Genomic DNA, 17,592 nt, shown 5'->3' with positions numbered 1-17,592 from the left:
ACAGAGAGAAAGAGAGAGAGAGAGAGAGAGAATAGAGAGAGAGAGAAAGAGTAAAGAGAGACAGAGAGAAAGAGAGAGAGAATAGAGAGAGAGAAGAGAGAGACAAAGAGAGAGAGAGAATAGAGAGAGAGAGAAAAGAGAGACAAAGAGAGAGAGAATAGAGAGAGAGAAAGAGTAAAGAGAGACAGAGAGAGTGAGAGAATTATTTTATATAATTTGCTTTTTTAAAATAAATAAATAAATAAAGTGGCTGAATATTTAATACCTGAATTTTATCTATTACTATTTATTAATTTTTATTTTATTTGAATAAGATTAGCTATTTGTTTTATGGTTATCTTGAGTTTTATTTATATATATATATATATATATACTTCTATTTTTCTGTTGTATGTTTCCTCTTTAATTATTATTATTAGAATTTTTTTACTTATTCATACTATTACATCAGATGAAGTGAACTGAGTGCATTACTGACAAGGGTGTAGGTTCGGCCGAAGAATTCCACCCACCTTAAGATCTTGTTTTATAGCAAATAATTTAAATCAAATATGAAAATTTCCAAAAAAATTGCAGACAAAAGTATTGTTTGTAGTTTGGGGTGAATTTGCTGAAACCTGGCAACCCTAGTTGATTATATTACAGTACCTTCAAACAAGTGACTAAATGTAGGTGGAAGATCTGTGGAAGATCTGCAGAAGATCTGTGGATGATCTGCGGAAGATCTGTGAAAGATCTGTAGAAGATCTGTGGATGATCTGCAGAAGATCTGTGGACACGAGCTGCTGGAATCGACTGAAAGGAGCTGATTCTCATTATGACTCTCGCTCTAAAGATTCACTAGCAGGCTGGAGTTAAGTGTGATGGAGTCTCCAGGTCATTTTCTGGGAGGCTCTGCTGTCGTTAACGTCGACGTAAAATGCCAAAATGTACAGACATGAGGGTGAGCTGCTGTTTAAGAGCGAGACCGTTATATCATACTACACCTTAGCTCTCAAGTCAAACCCTTTCAGCCTGGACATGTTATTTTTTCATTTTAATCATTTTTTTTTACACATGGACGAGTGAAACGCGAGCAGCAAACCGGTCCGTTCTTTATAAACGACAGCGCCGTGTAGTTTATTTGGAGGGAGAAATGTGTATATTATTGATTTCTTTGTTTTTTTCTTTCTTCCTTTTTAATCCAAATGCTCTACGGTGCCACGAGAGAGCAGAATTTATTAACACGAGCATTTTTACACGTCTGGGAAGTGACTGTAAATCGCACAGAAATGCAGCGGGTGAGTATTAAAGAGAGTAAGGGGGGGGGAAGGGAAAAAGTCAAATCACAGCTCGAAGCTTCACATCGATGTGAAATGCAGACAACGTACCGATGAGTACTGATGAGTTCAGAAGTGATAATAACTGTTATCAGTTTCAGGAAGCTGAAAAGACAATTAAGCTGAAGTTGGGGGTTTTCTGGGATTTTCATGTGTTCATGTGTCATTTACACACAGTAAATGATCTGCAAGTTACGGTGACCGAGAAGTGCAAAACACATTAACAAATCCGAAAACAAATGAACAAATCCGAAAACAAATTAAAAATTCCGAAGACACATTAACAAATCCGAAAACAAATTAAAAATTCGGAAAACACATTAACAAATCCGAAAACAAATTAAAAATTCCGAAAACACGTTAACAAATCCGAAAACACATTAACAAATCCGAAAACAAATTAAAAATTCCGAAAACACGTTAACAAATCCGAAAACACATTAACAAATCCGAAAACAAATTAAAAATTCCGAAAACACGTTAACAAATCCGAAGACAAATTAAAAATTCCGAAGACACATTAACAAATCCGAAAACAAACTAAAAATTCCGAAAACACATTAACAAATCCAAAAACAAATTAAAAATTCCGAAGACACATTAACAAATCCGAAAACACATTAACAAATCCGAAGACACATTAACAAATCCGAAAACAAACTAAACATTCCGAAAACACATTAACAAATCCGAAAACAAATTAAAAATTCCGAAGACACATTAACAAATCCGAAAACAAATTAAAAATTCCGAAAACAAATTAAAACTTCCAAAAACAAATGAACAAATCCGAAAACAAATTAAAAATTCCGAAGACACATTAACAAATCCGAAGACACATTAACAAATCCGAAAACAAATGAACAAATCCGAAAACAAATTAAAATTTCCGAAAACAAATGAACAAATCCGAAAACAAATTAAAAATTCCGAAGACACATTAACAAATCCGAAGACACATTAACAAATCCGAAAACAAATGAACAAATCCGAAAACAAATTAAAATTTCCGAAAACACATGAACAAATCTGAAAACACAACGACAAATCAGACAACCCGGAAACGGTAGGTATAATTTGTGAATGGAAACTTACCGATCATCGGACGAGACACCGTTCACTCATCTGTAAATCTTGAATGACAGGTCTCTTGTCCGACGATCGGTAAGTTTCCTATCACAAACTATACCTACTTTTTCCGGGTTGTCTGAATCGTTGCCCGAAACACATTAACAAATCCTAAAACACAACGACAATTCAGACAACGCGGAAGAGGTTGGTATAGTTTGTGATAGGAACACGTAGCGATCATTGGATGAGACACCTGTCACTCAAAGTATAAATGAAGTTCAACAGTCTGCCGCAGGGAAAAGTCGGAATGTGTGTGTAAACGTGTACAAAATGTGTTGTCCTTACTGTGGATTACTGCAGATTCATTTTGTTATTTTCTTTTATTTAAACGGAGAACTTTACACATTACACATAAGATTCCATACCTGTATATCTTGAGTGACAGGTGTCTTGTCCAGTGATCGGTAAGATTCCATTCAAAAACGATACCTATCGTTTCCGGGTTATTTTCAGATCTGTTCATTTGTTTTGCACTTCCGGGCCACCGTAGTAAGTGACAGTTTTGTCCTTTATAATAAGCTGTAGGGAACGTGGTCACACAGGCTGATCATTAGTACATCACATGTTAGCTGTACGTCACGTCACGTCACTGTCACGTCACATGGCTATGACGTGTTATTCATAAAATGTCATTCATAACCTTACACCAAAGACACCCAGGATTGGCCGGTGTTGCTGTGATTGACAGGCGAGAGAGCGTATACTCCTCCAACCCAGAGAGTGCAAGGCTTGGAATTTGAACTTGTGATCTCCTGGCAATTTTCTCTAGGAGGACTGAAGACTGGAAAGCGAGCTCTGACAAGCATTCTGTCTGAGTCTGAGTGAAGAGGAACATCTCAGGAACAGAGTGAACCTGGTTCAAAGCATCACGATACGGCTCACCGTGTCAGAACCGAACACATCCTCACAGCTTCACACGCAGTCACATCATCTCCAGCTCCACGCCTTTAACACGTTAACATCGCTGTGGGCCAGAAAAAATCCATTCAAACCAAATCCGTGTTTGTGTGTTGAAGGAAACTTCCACAGCGGATCTCTTGTCACGTGCTGCCTGATTCTGCTGCGGATCTGCTGGTCGTGTTTTATGTGTGTATTAATGTAAAAAGCTGTGCGAGAGGAAATGATTATAAAGTGGTCGATCAGACAGTTGAGAAGAACCGAGTGTGTGTTGATTTTTGGAGTGGGATATCTGGCAACCTTATGACACACGGTGCTTTTCATGTGTGATACTGTAGGTGTACACGAGCACCCGACCCTCCCAGCATAAACAGCAAGGCTGGTCTACTCACCCATCTCAGGATGGTGGCGTCCCTCCACAGGCACGCTGACAGTGCGTCGCAGCAGCTTGTTCCTCTGCGACTCGGAGCGCCGCTCGCGCATCAGTAAAGGGTGAACCTGCAGAAAAATACAGTCATGACGTGAACAATACACACACACACACACACACACACACACACACACACACACACACATACATCAGTAATGACTGATCGTGATATTACATATGGATTAAATAAAACTCTTAACGCTGCTTAAATCCATGATGTTAATACAACTCGAACACTTCCGTTTAACCGTTTGTCGTTTTTTTTCCAGTTGACTCACAATTTTAGTTTCCTCCGTGGTCGTATTTTATCCAGTCAGCGGGACCTTATTCTACTCTCCCCCCTATGTGACTTAGACCTGTTAGCATGTTCATACTGACACAGTGCGCCGCGCGACACCTCGAGTGCTACGGCCGACGTCGTCTCCTTAACACTCTCAGTACGCGCAACACAACGTTCCCTCAGACAGCCGACGGGACCGAGATTAACGAAACCTGAGAGCACTTTTTCATCTGCAAGACAGAGCAGGACACTGATTACAGGCTTGTGTGTGTAATAAGATGTTTATTTAAGGCTCTGCATGAGGTTTGGGGTCTGTGAGTTTCCCACAGAGGAACCTATCGTTCTCCAGGATGAGGAAGAGATACGGAGAAAGCGATGTGGCTAATAGATCACACCGCAGCCTCCCGGAGCAGCACAGTGGGGAAATTAGGCAGAGCTGAGTTTCCTCCAAACTGCAATGTGTGTGGCCGTGTGTGTGTGTGTAAGTGTGTGTATGTGTGTGTGTGTGTTGTCTTCTCCCTCTGTCCTGATTTAGTGCTATACACCTCCAGAACGAGAGAAGAAGAACGTTTCTCGCTCTTTAAGAGGCGAGGTGATAAATGAAGCGATCACGATCAGGTCAACCTCCAAAACCCAGCAGAGTACAAACTGCTTCAGAAATGGGCGGAGCTACCGGAGAGAAACAGATCACATGACTGAGCCGGGAGTTGCTGTCTGGTGTCACAACTGAAACCAGTTCTCATTAATCAGCGTAATGAGCGGTGCAGCAGGTGACAGAAACCCAGAAAGACCTCAAGATTCTGTTTGGTTTTTGGAATCAGTGCACAGAGACATGATCCTACCTGCCTCTCATTTATATAATAATAATAATAATAATAATAATAATAATAATAATAATAATTACTGTTATTCTTATTAATTGGTGGTTGAGGAGGAAACTGGAGTGAAAGTGATGTTTGTGAAAACTGTGACAGCTCTCATGATCACATCAGAGCTAAAAGCTCTCAAGAACCTGGAGAATATTTCAGAGAAGTGTTTTAGATCAGGAACTCTTTTATCCAGAAGACACCATCTGTGCTGACGTGGAAGCAGATGTTGGGCCCAGAATCCCTTCGCACGTGCTCGAGTGACCGACTTCAAACCCCTCCATGTCGACTACAACGTGTCCGGTGACTCGTCTCTTTGTGGACGAGTGTAAATTTAAATTAGAGAAAAACAGACATCATGGTCGCGGGCTAGCCGACATATTGACACGCTTCCTTCATCAACATACAGCATACTGTACACGTCTGTATATACTGTACACGTCTGTATATACTGTACACGTCTTTATATACTGTACACGTCTGTATATACTGTACACATCTTTATATACTGTACACGTCTTTATATACTGTTCTATAATGTATTAGATCCAGTAAATAAAGCTGTGATGTTCAGACTTTCTGCTGTAGTGTATCTGAGCGGCCCGGTCTGTTTACGCTACATGAGGTAAAATATCCAGCTGTTCTGCCCTTTTACATGCCACCAGTCCATACAAACAGCAGCAGCAGGCAGCATGACTGAGAGAAAAGTCAAAGTGCCCAAAAAAAATGGCTTGGCAGGGTGGCGCTAGCCCCGCGTCAGGGGGCACACAGGGCGTACGGCATCCCGGAGAAGGCCAGCTGTGTGAGAAGGCCACAGATCAGCAGCTGGCTAATCCGTCTGGCGCTAACAGGGTAGTAATCGATCTGTGTTCATCCTGACGGCCCCCAGCAGCCACCGCTGCTCGCCAACACACGCAGAAATTCAGGACAAGTCGACTAAAGTCAGCATCACGTCGCTAACACCTCAAACCTGCCGCCGCTGCTGCTGAGAGACGCTCGAGAGGAGAAACGCTCCGTCTGAGCAAGACATATCTGAACTGAGAAATCAGTAGAAAACTAGGATCGGATTTACCTTCATTTAAAATAAATGAGATGATGTGAGTTATTAACAAAACTATTATAAAAATAAACAATGACTGTGTGTGGTGTCTTGTGTGTGTGGCAAAGAAGAGGAAAGAAATTTCATTTAACACATTAAAGATAAATGTGGAGAATAGAGATGAAAAAAAGTTGCATAGAGCATAATAATAATACTAATACTAATACTAATAATAATAATAATAATAATAATAATAATAATAATAATAATAATAATAAATGGTCATAATAATACTAATAATAATAACAATAAATGGTACTGCTGATAATAATAATAATAATAATAATAATAATAATAATAATAATAATAATAATAATAATAATATGTAGATTAAAAGTGCTATATGGTAAAGAAAAGGTTATTTAGAAATTGTCTAAGCAAAAATATTTAATATAAAAATAGCTTTATATTGATTACATTCAAAGAAAAAAATTATTTAATTTAAAACAATTTAGAAGTTAAATTGAATATACATGAACTGTAATTTTGCATAAACCTTAATAAAATTTTTATGCTTCTGAAATTCATTAATTTAAACATTAATGATTTAAACAATTTAATCATTTATAATTAATAAAAAATACATCCTATTTAAAAACATCAACATTCCTTCATCATCCTTAAAAAACATTTACCGAGTCCTCACAAAAAGGTATAAAAATAAAATAATCGAATAAAATAGTGTTTTAATCTTAAAAGATATGAAAATGAAAACCTTTATCAGGAGATTTAATACGATGTAAATGTCATCAAGCCAAGAATTTTTTCTTACTTGATGGATTCATTTATTCGTCTTTAAGCAAATATGCGAATGTAACACCTAAACCGTTGTTAAATCGGAGCTTCGGTGTGGAGACAAAGGCTGCAGCTTCTCAGTCAGAGGTTAAGATGAGAAGCTGTGAACATCAGACCTGACTGATGCGTCACATCTGGAGACACGGAGCCCACGATAACAAATTGCGGTATCATTTTGTCTTTCCACTTCAGGAGATAACACTCCAATGTGAGCATTTGATTCTGAGAGGTGATTCATTCCAGCTCTGTTATATCACTCTTATCAGCTGTGTGCTTTATGCACCGTGACAGCTGAAAGCTTGGGCCTCAAAATCCCACCGGATCTAACGAATGTAATGAATCAGGCTTGTTTTATATTTGATTGGATTTGATTCTTTGCGATGGAGATGCATGGAGGTGGGCTGTGTGTAGACAGAGGGGTCGCTTCTCCACTCGGATTCAGCCTCCCACTCACAGCCAGAGGCGCTGCTCTACTGCACTGTTGCATAACGGCGTGTCGTTCTAGCTGCAGGAGAAAAGAGCAGCACTGGTGCATGCGGCGTGTCATTTTAGCTGCATGAGAAAAGAGCTGCACTGGTGCATGCGGCGTGTGCAATAGGATTCGGGCAGATTAGATCAGAACGGAGACGAGCGGCAGGACGCAGGATGTGACACTCTCATGCCCTCTCATGGTGTTGGGGATAAATAACAGCCTCAACGATCTGACGCTTCTGATTCCAGTCCAACATCTGACCTGATCGCACACATTATTATTATCATTATTATTATTAACATCTGCACACATTATTATTATTATTATTATTATTATTATTATTATTATTATTATTATTATTATTATTATTATTTATATTATTATTTATATTATCGTCCTCATTATTATTATCATCATTATTATTATTATTATTATTATTATTATTATTATTATTATTATTATTATTATTTATATTATTATTTATATTATCGTCCTAATTATTATTATTATTATTATTATTATTATTATTATTGTTGTTGTTGTTGTTGTTGTTGTTGTTGTTGTTGTTTCCTAAATTATCTCAATCACTTAAATAATAAACTAGCATGTGATGTTCTCCTAGAAGCTTAGAAGCTTTTTTCTGGATTCCTTCTAGCTGTTAGTGACACCAATATTGTATATATATATATATATAATACCCCCCCCCCACACACACACACACACACACACACAAAAAAATAAGAATAAAATTTTGAAAAATAGAAAGAATCATTTTAAGGGGAAACGGGTTCACTCACACATTGTTGCCCTAATTCGTTGTGAACGTCCAGCTTTTTACACTGGAATCACAGCACCAACACGTGCCGTTGGTATTTTATTAGACTTCTGCGTTTTATCCGAACAAATATTAAGATAAATGTAAACAGATTTTGCTCTGTACATACAGTGTGTAGTGTGACACAGTGACACCGAAACGTTTGTGCTAAACTCAAATCTCTCACATCATCATATCCAACAAAGACACAAAACACCTGTAACATGTGACCACAAGCTGCAGCTCCATGCAGCAGGACATTACACTGGTATTAAAGACACTTTTTATAAATAAATAAAATAAATAAAACTCTAAATGAAGAAGCAAAAACTTTCTCTCTCTCTCTCTCTCTCTCTCTCTCTCTCTCTCTCTCTCTCTCTCTCTCTCTCTCTCTCTCTCTCTCTCTCTCTCTCTCACTCACTCTTACACACACACACACACACACACACATGAATATTTCATCATCTCCATCTTTCCATGGTGACAGTCGCTAGCTCAGGCGTGACAGATTTGGCTCTTTTCACACTGCAGCGTGATCTGATCTGAAGCCCGAGCTGAACTGCCTCCGTGATTAGACACCGACAGGGTGTGAGCACAACCGACCCCTGTGTGAGTGCAGGTCTGATCTGTTCTACAGGTCATCTAATCAGGGTGGTGATAAAATTACTAAATCAAACATCCTCCCCCCAGAGTGATCATTAAGAGCTATTAAAATTCACATTAAAGTCATTTACACTTCATTCATAAATAATGAAGCGGAGTTACGGAACGGGGCGGCTTTTCCCCGCAGTGACACGGGAAAGGGAGCAAATGACTCGGATAAGAGCGGAATAACGGGAGGGGTTTTACTGAAATGAATGCTTCATTCCGACTCCGTATCCCATAATTCCTTATGACGGCGTACCTCCTCCTGGTCCAACATGTAGAGCTGATTTCCAGGGATCATGGATTGACGCGAGTTCCAGCCTGGACGCTCGTATGGTGGAGCAGCGTAGGAGGACTGGGGCTGATGGGAGGATGGAACTGCATACCGTGCATCTGAGAGAGGGGGGGGGGTAGAGGGGGGGGTAGAGACAAATAGAAGAGAGAGAGAGACAGAGAGAGAGAGAGAGGGAGAGAAAGAAAGAGAGAGAGAGAGAGAGAGAGAGAGAGGGAAAGAGAGGGAAAGAAGGGTAGCTCCCTAGACGCGCGCTCGCATGCCGCGCGTAGGGACTTCGCTCGCGCCGCTCTTCGCTGCGGCTTCTCTCTCTCCTCTCTCTCTTTTATCTCTCTCTGTCTCTCTCTCTCTCTCCTCTCTCTCTCCTTTTCTCCTTCTCTCTTCCTTCGCTCGCTCTCTCCTCTCTCTCTCTCTCTCTCTCCCTCTCTCCTCTTCTCCCTCTCCTTCTCCCTCTCCTCTCTCTCTCTCTCTCCTCTTCTCTTTCTCTCTCTCTCCTCTCTCCTTCTCCCTTCTCCTCTCTTTTCTCCCGCTCTTCTTCCCTCCTCTCTCTCTCTCTTCTCTCTCTCTCTCTCTATCTCTCTCTCTCTTCTCTCTCCTTCTTCTCTCCTCTCTTCTCCCTCTCGAGAGAGAGAGAGACAGAGAGAGAGAGAGAGAGAGAGAGATTATCATTTGATCATCATTTGATCAGCTTTGTAACTGTTTATGAAAACATTTTTGCACATTAATGACTGAATTCAGTTGGAAAGTAAAAGGTATAAAGTGTTCATGAGAAAAGTGAGTTAAACAGAATCATGTCCATGTTGTGGATTAGAGCATTCAGACAGAGGACAGAGACCCTGAGCGAGATCAGCTACAGAGCATCACGCTGTAGACACCAAGCCACGCCAGGAGAAATCACTTCCACTGTACATCCTGCCCATGAAGGCAGAAGAAAGCGTCTGTGCTCCTGATCACATCACGCTTCCTGCTCATCACTCCTCATGAGGAAAAACCAGTGTGATGACACAAAGACTCATCATGACTACAATACTGAGCTTTGGGTCCCATTAGGAATATATAGCGTTAAGTGTTAAGTGGTTAGCACGTTCGCCTCACACCTCCAGGGTCGGGGGTTCGATTCCCGCCTCCACCTTGTGTGTGTGGAGTTTGCATGTTCTCCCTGTGCCTCGGGGGTTTCGTCCGGGTACTCCGGTTTCCTCCCCCTGTCCAAAGACATGCATGGTAGGTTGATTGGCATCTCTGGTAAATTGTCCGTAGTGTGTGTGTGTGTGAGTGAATGAGAGTGTGTGTGTGCCCTGTGATGGGTTGGCACTCCGTCCAGGGTGTATCCTGCCTCGATGCCCGATGACGCCTGAATTAAGTGTTAAGATGGCGATATGTTCCGAGCCGCCATCTTGGATCTGCTTGTTGATATTCGGTTAGCGGTTGATGTGACGTGTTATTACAGTACAGTATAACGTCAGCCTTGTATTAGTACGTTACCAACAAATCTGAACAAATCCACGTTACCAGTCTCACCTTCACTGTGACCTTTATATCGTTTATACGAAACAGATCCATGCTTGCTAGTCGATTCACTAGCTAGCTCATGCTAGTTATCAGACAACAGTGTTCTCACAGCTTTGACCACGAGTGCATGTATATACGTATATATTAAGATGTATATGAAATACTTTATCTTACAATATAAAATATCTTACACTATATTTAAAAATGAAACCTTTTAACTTGGGACATTTTCAGCTCAGACACAAATCTTATAGCAGACGTCACACTGCATAACCGTTTCCTCTCGTCTTCTTTGTATGTAAAATATGTGTCAGGATCCAGCCCGGACTTTTGGCCATGTGCATTTGTTTATGTTTTGTGTCACGTGTCAGCCCCACCCTTGTTTACTCCTTCCCGTCTCTGCACACCTGTTCCTTATGTGTTGATTGTCTCGTGTATTTAACCGTGCCGTGTTGCCTATGGCGGGGCGGAATCCTTGTCCTGGGTCTCGTCCCTTGTTGCGTCTTGTCTTGTGTCGTGTCGTGTCTTTGTCCCTGTTTTGTGTTTCTTTTATTTAATAAATCTGTTCGGCCGTGGACGTCGCCCGCCCCTTCTGCTCAGATGTGGACGTCGCCCGCCCCTTCTGCTCAGATGTGGACGTCTCTCGGCCCTTCTGCTCGGCCGTGGTCATAGCTCGGCCCCTTCTGCTCTGCCGTGGACGTCTCTCGGCCCTTCTGCTCGGCCGTGGACATAGCTCGGCCCCTTCTGCTCGGTCGTGGACGTCTCTCGGCCCTTCTGCTCGGCCGTGGACATAGCTCGGCCCCTTCTGCTCGGTCGTGGACGTCTCTCAGCACTTCTGCTCGGCCGTGGACGTCTCTGGGCACTTCTGCTCGGCCGTGAACGTCACTCGGCACTTCTACTCGGCCGTGGACGTCACTTGGCCCTTCTGCTCGGCCGTGGACGTCTCTCAGCACTTCTGCTCGGCCGTGGACGTCTCTGGGCACTTCTGCTCGGCCGTGGACGTCTCTCGGCCCTTCTGCTTGGACGTGGATGTCTCTCGGCCCTTCTGCTCGGCCCTTCTGCTCGGCCCTTCTGCTCGGCCGTGGACATCGCTTGGCCATTCTGCTCGGTCGTGGACGTCTCTCAGCACTTCTGCTCGGCCGTGGACGTCTCTTGGCCCTTTTGCTCGGCCGTGGACGTCTCTCGGCCCGTCTGCTCGCCTGTTTGGTGTTTCTTTTATTTAATAAATCCAGTTTATTTTGCGCTATCCTGAGTTTGGGTCTGTATCCCCGCACCGCTGACAGTATGTTTTGTTCAGTCTCTGTTTTATCTGACAGTAATATCATTAATATCATGTGGTCAGTGATGCATTAACAGGAGTTATCAGCTGGAGATGTACAGAGATATTGTGTGTTTTATTTTTAGCGTGAGTTTCGGAGCTCAGCAGTGTGGATAATCTGCCCTTCCCCCGACGGGCTCGCTAATGACGACGTCGAGAAGGTTCTGACCCGCTTCAGCGTCAGCTTTTTCACCCTCCAGCTCTTAAGCGCTGCAGCAACACAACTGAAGCCCTTTTACCCAGAGACACGAACACATCTCATACAGCTACCTCATGAGGAGATTAAACACACACTATACACTACATTACCCTACACAACACAATACATTACACACAACACCACTAAAGCCCTTTTACCCTGAGACACGAACACATCTCATAGAGCTGCCTCACAAGGACACAACAAACTATACTACACTACACACTACACTTCACTATACTACACACAATACAATACACTACACACTACACCACACACTACACTACACACTACACCACACACATTTTGCACATTCTGTCTCACATTTCAGTTGATCGCTGTTTTGCACAATACTTTACACTATGTCATGTCATCTCATCACTGCTGCTATAATACTAATGTGTTCATTCCACTATTACTGAACACACAATATTGTTTAAACACACAGTATTTACACTGGCGCTGTTTCTGTTTGTTGTCTTTTGTGTAATGTCTTTGTGTAATTTTTTGTCTGCCCTGTCTTTCTGTCCTGCACTGTCTTTTTGTCAGTGTTGTTTTGTCCGTAGCTCTGTCTTTGTTCTATGTAACTCCCTGATCCTGGAGAAACATCTCATGTCACTGTGTACTGTAACAGCTATATATGGTTGTAATGACAATAAAAGCTTCTTGACGACATTACACACTACACTACACTACATAACACACTACACACTACACTACACTACACACTACATAACACACTACACTACATAACACACGACACTACACTACATGCTACATAACACTACACTACACTACATAACACACTACACTGCACACTACATAACCCTACACTACACTACACTACACACTACACCACACACTACATAACACTACATAACACTACATAACACACTACACTACATAACACTACATTACACTACACACTACATAACACTACACTACACTACACTGCACTACATAACACACACCACTACTCTACACTACATAACACTACACTACACTACATAACACACAGCACTACTCTACACTACACACTACATAACACTACACTTCACTACATAACACTACATAATACTACACTACACACTACATAACACTACACTACACTACGCTACACTACAAAACACTCACCACTACTCTACACTACAATGCACACTACATAACACTACACTACACTACATAACACACACCACTACTCTACACTACACTACACACTACATAACACTACACTTCACTACATAACACTACATAATACTACACTACACACTACATAACACTACACTACGCTACACTACAAAACACTCACCACTACTCTACACTACAATGCACACTATGTAACTATACACTACACTACAAACTATGTAACTATACACTACACACTACACTACACTACACTACACACTATATAACACACTACACTACACACTATATAACACACTACACTACACGCTACATAACACACTACACTACATAACACTACATTACACTACACACTACACTACATACTACATACTGTAACACACTACACTACACACTACATAACACACTACACTAAACTACACTAAACACTAAACTATACTAAATAACACACTACACTACACACTACACTACACACTACATAACACTACACTACACTACATTACACTACATTACACTACACACTACACTACACACTACACTAAACTACACTAAACACTAAACTATACTAAATAACACACTACACTACACACTACACTACACACTACACTACATTACACTACACACTACACTACATAACACTACACTACATTACACTACACTACACTACACTACATTACACTACATTACAGTACACTACACACTACATAACACTACACTACATTACACTACACACTACACTACACACTACACTAAACTACACTAAACACTAAACTATACTAAATAACACACTACACTACACACTACACTACACTACACTACACACTACACTACATAACACTACACAACATTACACTACACTACACTACACTACATTACACTACATTACAGTACACTACACACTACATAACACTACACTACACACTATGTAACTATACACTATACTACATACTGTAACACACTACACTACACACTACATAACACACTACACTAAACTACACTAAACACTAAACTATACTAAATAACACACTACACTACATTACACTACACACTACATAACACACTACACTACACACTACACTACACACTACATAACACTACACTACACTACACTACATTACACTACATTACACTACATTACACTACACACTACACTAAACTACACTAAACACTAAACTATACTAAATAACACACTACACTACACACTACACTACATAACACTACACTACATTACACTACACTACACTACACTACATTACAGTACACTACACACTACATAACACTACACTACATTACACTACACTACACTACACTACACACTATATAACACACTACACTACATAACACACTACATAACACACTACACACTACATTACACTACACTACACTACACACTACATAACACACTACACACTACACTACATTACACTACACACTACATAACACACTACACTACATAACACACCACACTACGTAACACACTACATAACACACTACACTACACACTGTACTATACCACACATTTGTATTAGTCTCACACACAATCACACACAGTACCACAACAGAATAAAAAAGAATTATAAATAAAATGGAATTTAAAAGTAATACCTAATAAATGTAATTCACTGTACAGAAAAATAAAAAAATAAACTGTATGGAGATGAATAACATGTAATAACAATGTAATAACAACATGAATACACTGTTAAGTCAACAACTTTTGCGTGGCAGAGAATCGTAATCGTTTAAAACTTTGATTTCGTTCTCTTTGTGAATTCGGACGTAAACTGAAATGGAGCTGTTTCTAAACGTCTGGCAACCTTAAACAATCCAAGGCTCCTAAATTCAGAATATTGTTGTTATAGTAATCAGGAAGTTCCTGAAGTCAGGTAGAGATGCTGCTGCTGTAACGTGTCACTAAACCCGGTCGGCCACATGGCATCGCTGTTGCTGCGATCATCTGCTTCCCCGAACTCTGAGTACAGGAAACAAGGTTACTGCCCGAGAGATGTCACTTCCGAAACACCCACCTGCTCTCTCTCTCTCTCTCTCTCTCTCTCTCTCTCTCTCTCTCTCTTTCTCGCACGCCCCCAGCCTATTGCCATGACAACCGGGAAAAGAATAGAAGTGAGCGGTAAAGAGAGGTATGATCAAAGAGAGAGGGGGAGAGAGGAAAGAGAGAGAGAGAGAGAGAGAGAGAGAGAGAAGAGAGAGAAGAGAGAGATAGCTGGACAGAGAACGACAGAGGGAGAGAGAAAAGGGAGGAGGAGGATGAGGGAGTGCTGAAACGTGTGGGAGAGACAGAACTCGAGAGACAGAGCGATAGAGTGGTGAGGGGGGAATAGGGAAGTTGGATATGTGAAGTAGTCGGAGTGCTGAGGGACGACAACGACGGAGGAAAATGAAGGGAGAAGGATACTTTTTTTGGGGAAAAGGAACAGAGAGAAATGGTGGCTTGTTCCCATAGCAACCTAGCCTTCCATGAGAACTCTCTCTCTCTCTCTCTCTCTCTCTCTCTCTCTCCCTATATAGCACTCGGTATACAGTGTGTCATAGATTTACATGTGAAACGTGTGAGTGTTGAAGAGGCAGGATGACATTCACTCATAAAAAAAAATAAAAAAATAAAAAAGTACGATAGAATCTCCAGCTTAAGGTTTAGGCTTCGTTTCATTTTTTTTTTAACTTAATAACTAATAATCGTATCTTTTATTGAACACGTCACGAGAGTATATTTGATAGTCTTGATATTTATATCCCTTAAAATGGTGGGCAAGATACTGCACTGAAAAAAAAAGCAAGTAACGAGCACATGCCGTCGATGTAAGCAAGGTTGCCATGGTTACTGCATCACTTTACTATACCCACCTCAAGGGGATTATTCTTCTACAACAGCATGTGTTTTATTCCTCTTTTTCAACAACAAATTTGACGAATAATCTATGGATGATATGATGCCTTACGCGTTAAACAACGACGCATCGTACGTTCGATATATCTCTGATTACGTCTAACGCTGAGAAACGTTTCGCTAAACAGTATAAAAACAGTTCCCTCTCCAACGTAAACTCCGTTGTCTTGGAGATGTTACAGCTTTACTTCTGATACCGGAGACGTACATAGACGATAAATTAATGTCTAATCGAAAACGTTAGCATGTTTTTAGTGATTAGGCTTCAATTAGAGATGTTACTATAGAAACGTCAGCACATTAGAACGAGCGTATTAATATAAAAGCACCTATATGTCAATTTCTGTCCAATCGGCTTTAAGATGGAGTTCTACACTTTGAATATGGGAGTGTCATTTAAACAGGAAGTAAAGCCCAGGCTTAAATAATCCACCGTGTTGTACAGAGACGTGTGAGAGCGCAGGAAGTGTGTGTTCTGTCTTTAGTTTACAGCTGGTTGCCATGGCATCCCTGCTAGCACTGGATGGTCCAGTTCTTATTCCCCTCCTGAACTCCTCCAGACTGAAGCGTTTGAAGGAAACAGATCAGAGTTGGACATGACATCAGGAAAAAAAAAATTTTTGTGACTGCACGAATCGTTAGAATAAAAAAAAAGCCGAGTAAAATCGAAGCAGGACATCGTGTACAGGAACAGGAGGAGAAAAAAAGTCCGAAGGGGGAAAAAATGAAGTCCAACTTCCCAACAAACTGACTGGCAGTCTTCTTTCATCTCTCTCCCATCACCTCTACCCCCTCCACCTTCTACCCATCTGTCTCTCAGCACCCCCACCCACCCGGCCTAGCTTCCTTCAGTCTCTCGCTCTGTCTCGGAGAGCCGAATTCTTACGTAAGGCCTTATAATGCTTCAAAACTCTAAAGGAAGGAGCAAAGAAATCATTACAACCTCGTGATTTCACCATCTGCATCAGAGAAACAACAGAATAAAGTCACCTTCCTAGAGTTCAGTGAAGTAAAGCCTCGTTAGAAAAAAAAAAAAAAAAAAACATATAATGCAAACCGTCACTAGATGCACCTCATGTGAGCCGGGTTACCATGGTTACCAAATCACCTTACTATTAAAAATAGCCTTGCGATTATATTTCTCTTATGCAACTCGTTCATTCATTCATTCATTCATTCATTTTCTACCGCTTATCCGAACTTCTCGGGTCACGGGGAGCCTGTGCCTGTCTCAGGCGTCATCGGGCATCGAGGCAGGATACACCCTGGACGGAGTGCCAACCCACCCATCGCAGGGTCTTATGCAACTGCAACTTGCCAATTAGTTCCAAGCTTTACGTATTAAAGGACGACACGTCATACGTTTTATCCGTCAAATGTAGTGAGCGACGTTTAATGTGTCCTGTGTAACGCATTAATAAGCCACTTTGATTGAAAGAAACCGAAAAGTTTGCATATTAAATTAAAATCTAGAG

General features: G+C 41.0%; 1 protein-coding gene across 9 annotated transcripts in view; it reads right to left on the bottom strand.

The window, feature by feature from the left end:
* Nucleotides 1-17,592, bottom strand: part of syngap1b (synaptic Ras GTPase activating protein 1b) — a 91,671-nt gene that overhangs the window by 60,775 nt on the left and 13,304 nt on the right. For all 9 annotated transcript variants that reach the window (XM_047808703.1, XM_047808704.1, XM_047808706.1 and 6 more), the window contains exons 2-3: nucleotides 9,008-9,141; nucleotides 3,740-3,845 (exon numbers count right to left, since the gene is read on the bottom strand). In XM_047808703.1, the coding sequence (XP_047664659.1) occupies nucleotides 3,740-3,845; nucleotides 9,008-9,141 (240 nt within the window). The remainder of the gene's footprint in view (nucleotides 1-3,739; nucleotides 3,846-9,007; nucleotides 9,142-17,592) is intronic.

Source organism: Tachysurus fulvidraco, chromosome 25 (genome assembly GCF_022655615.1).
Source record: "Tachysurus fulvidraco isolate hzauxx_2018 chromosome 25, HZAU_PFXX_2.0, whole genome shotgun sequence".
NCBI lineage: Eukaryota > Metazoa > Chordata > Actinopteri > Siluriformes > Bagridae > Tachysurus > Tachysurus fulvidraco.
This window is presented reverse-complemented; position numbering and strand designations above follow the sequence as displayed.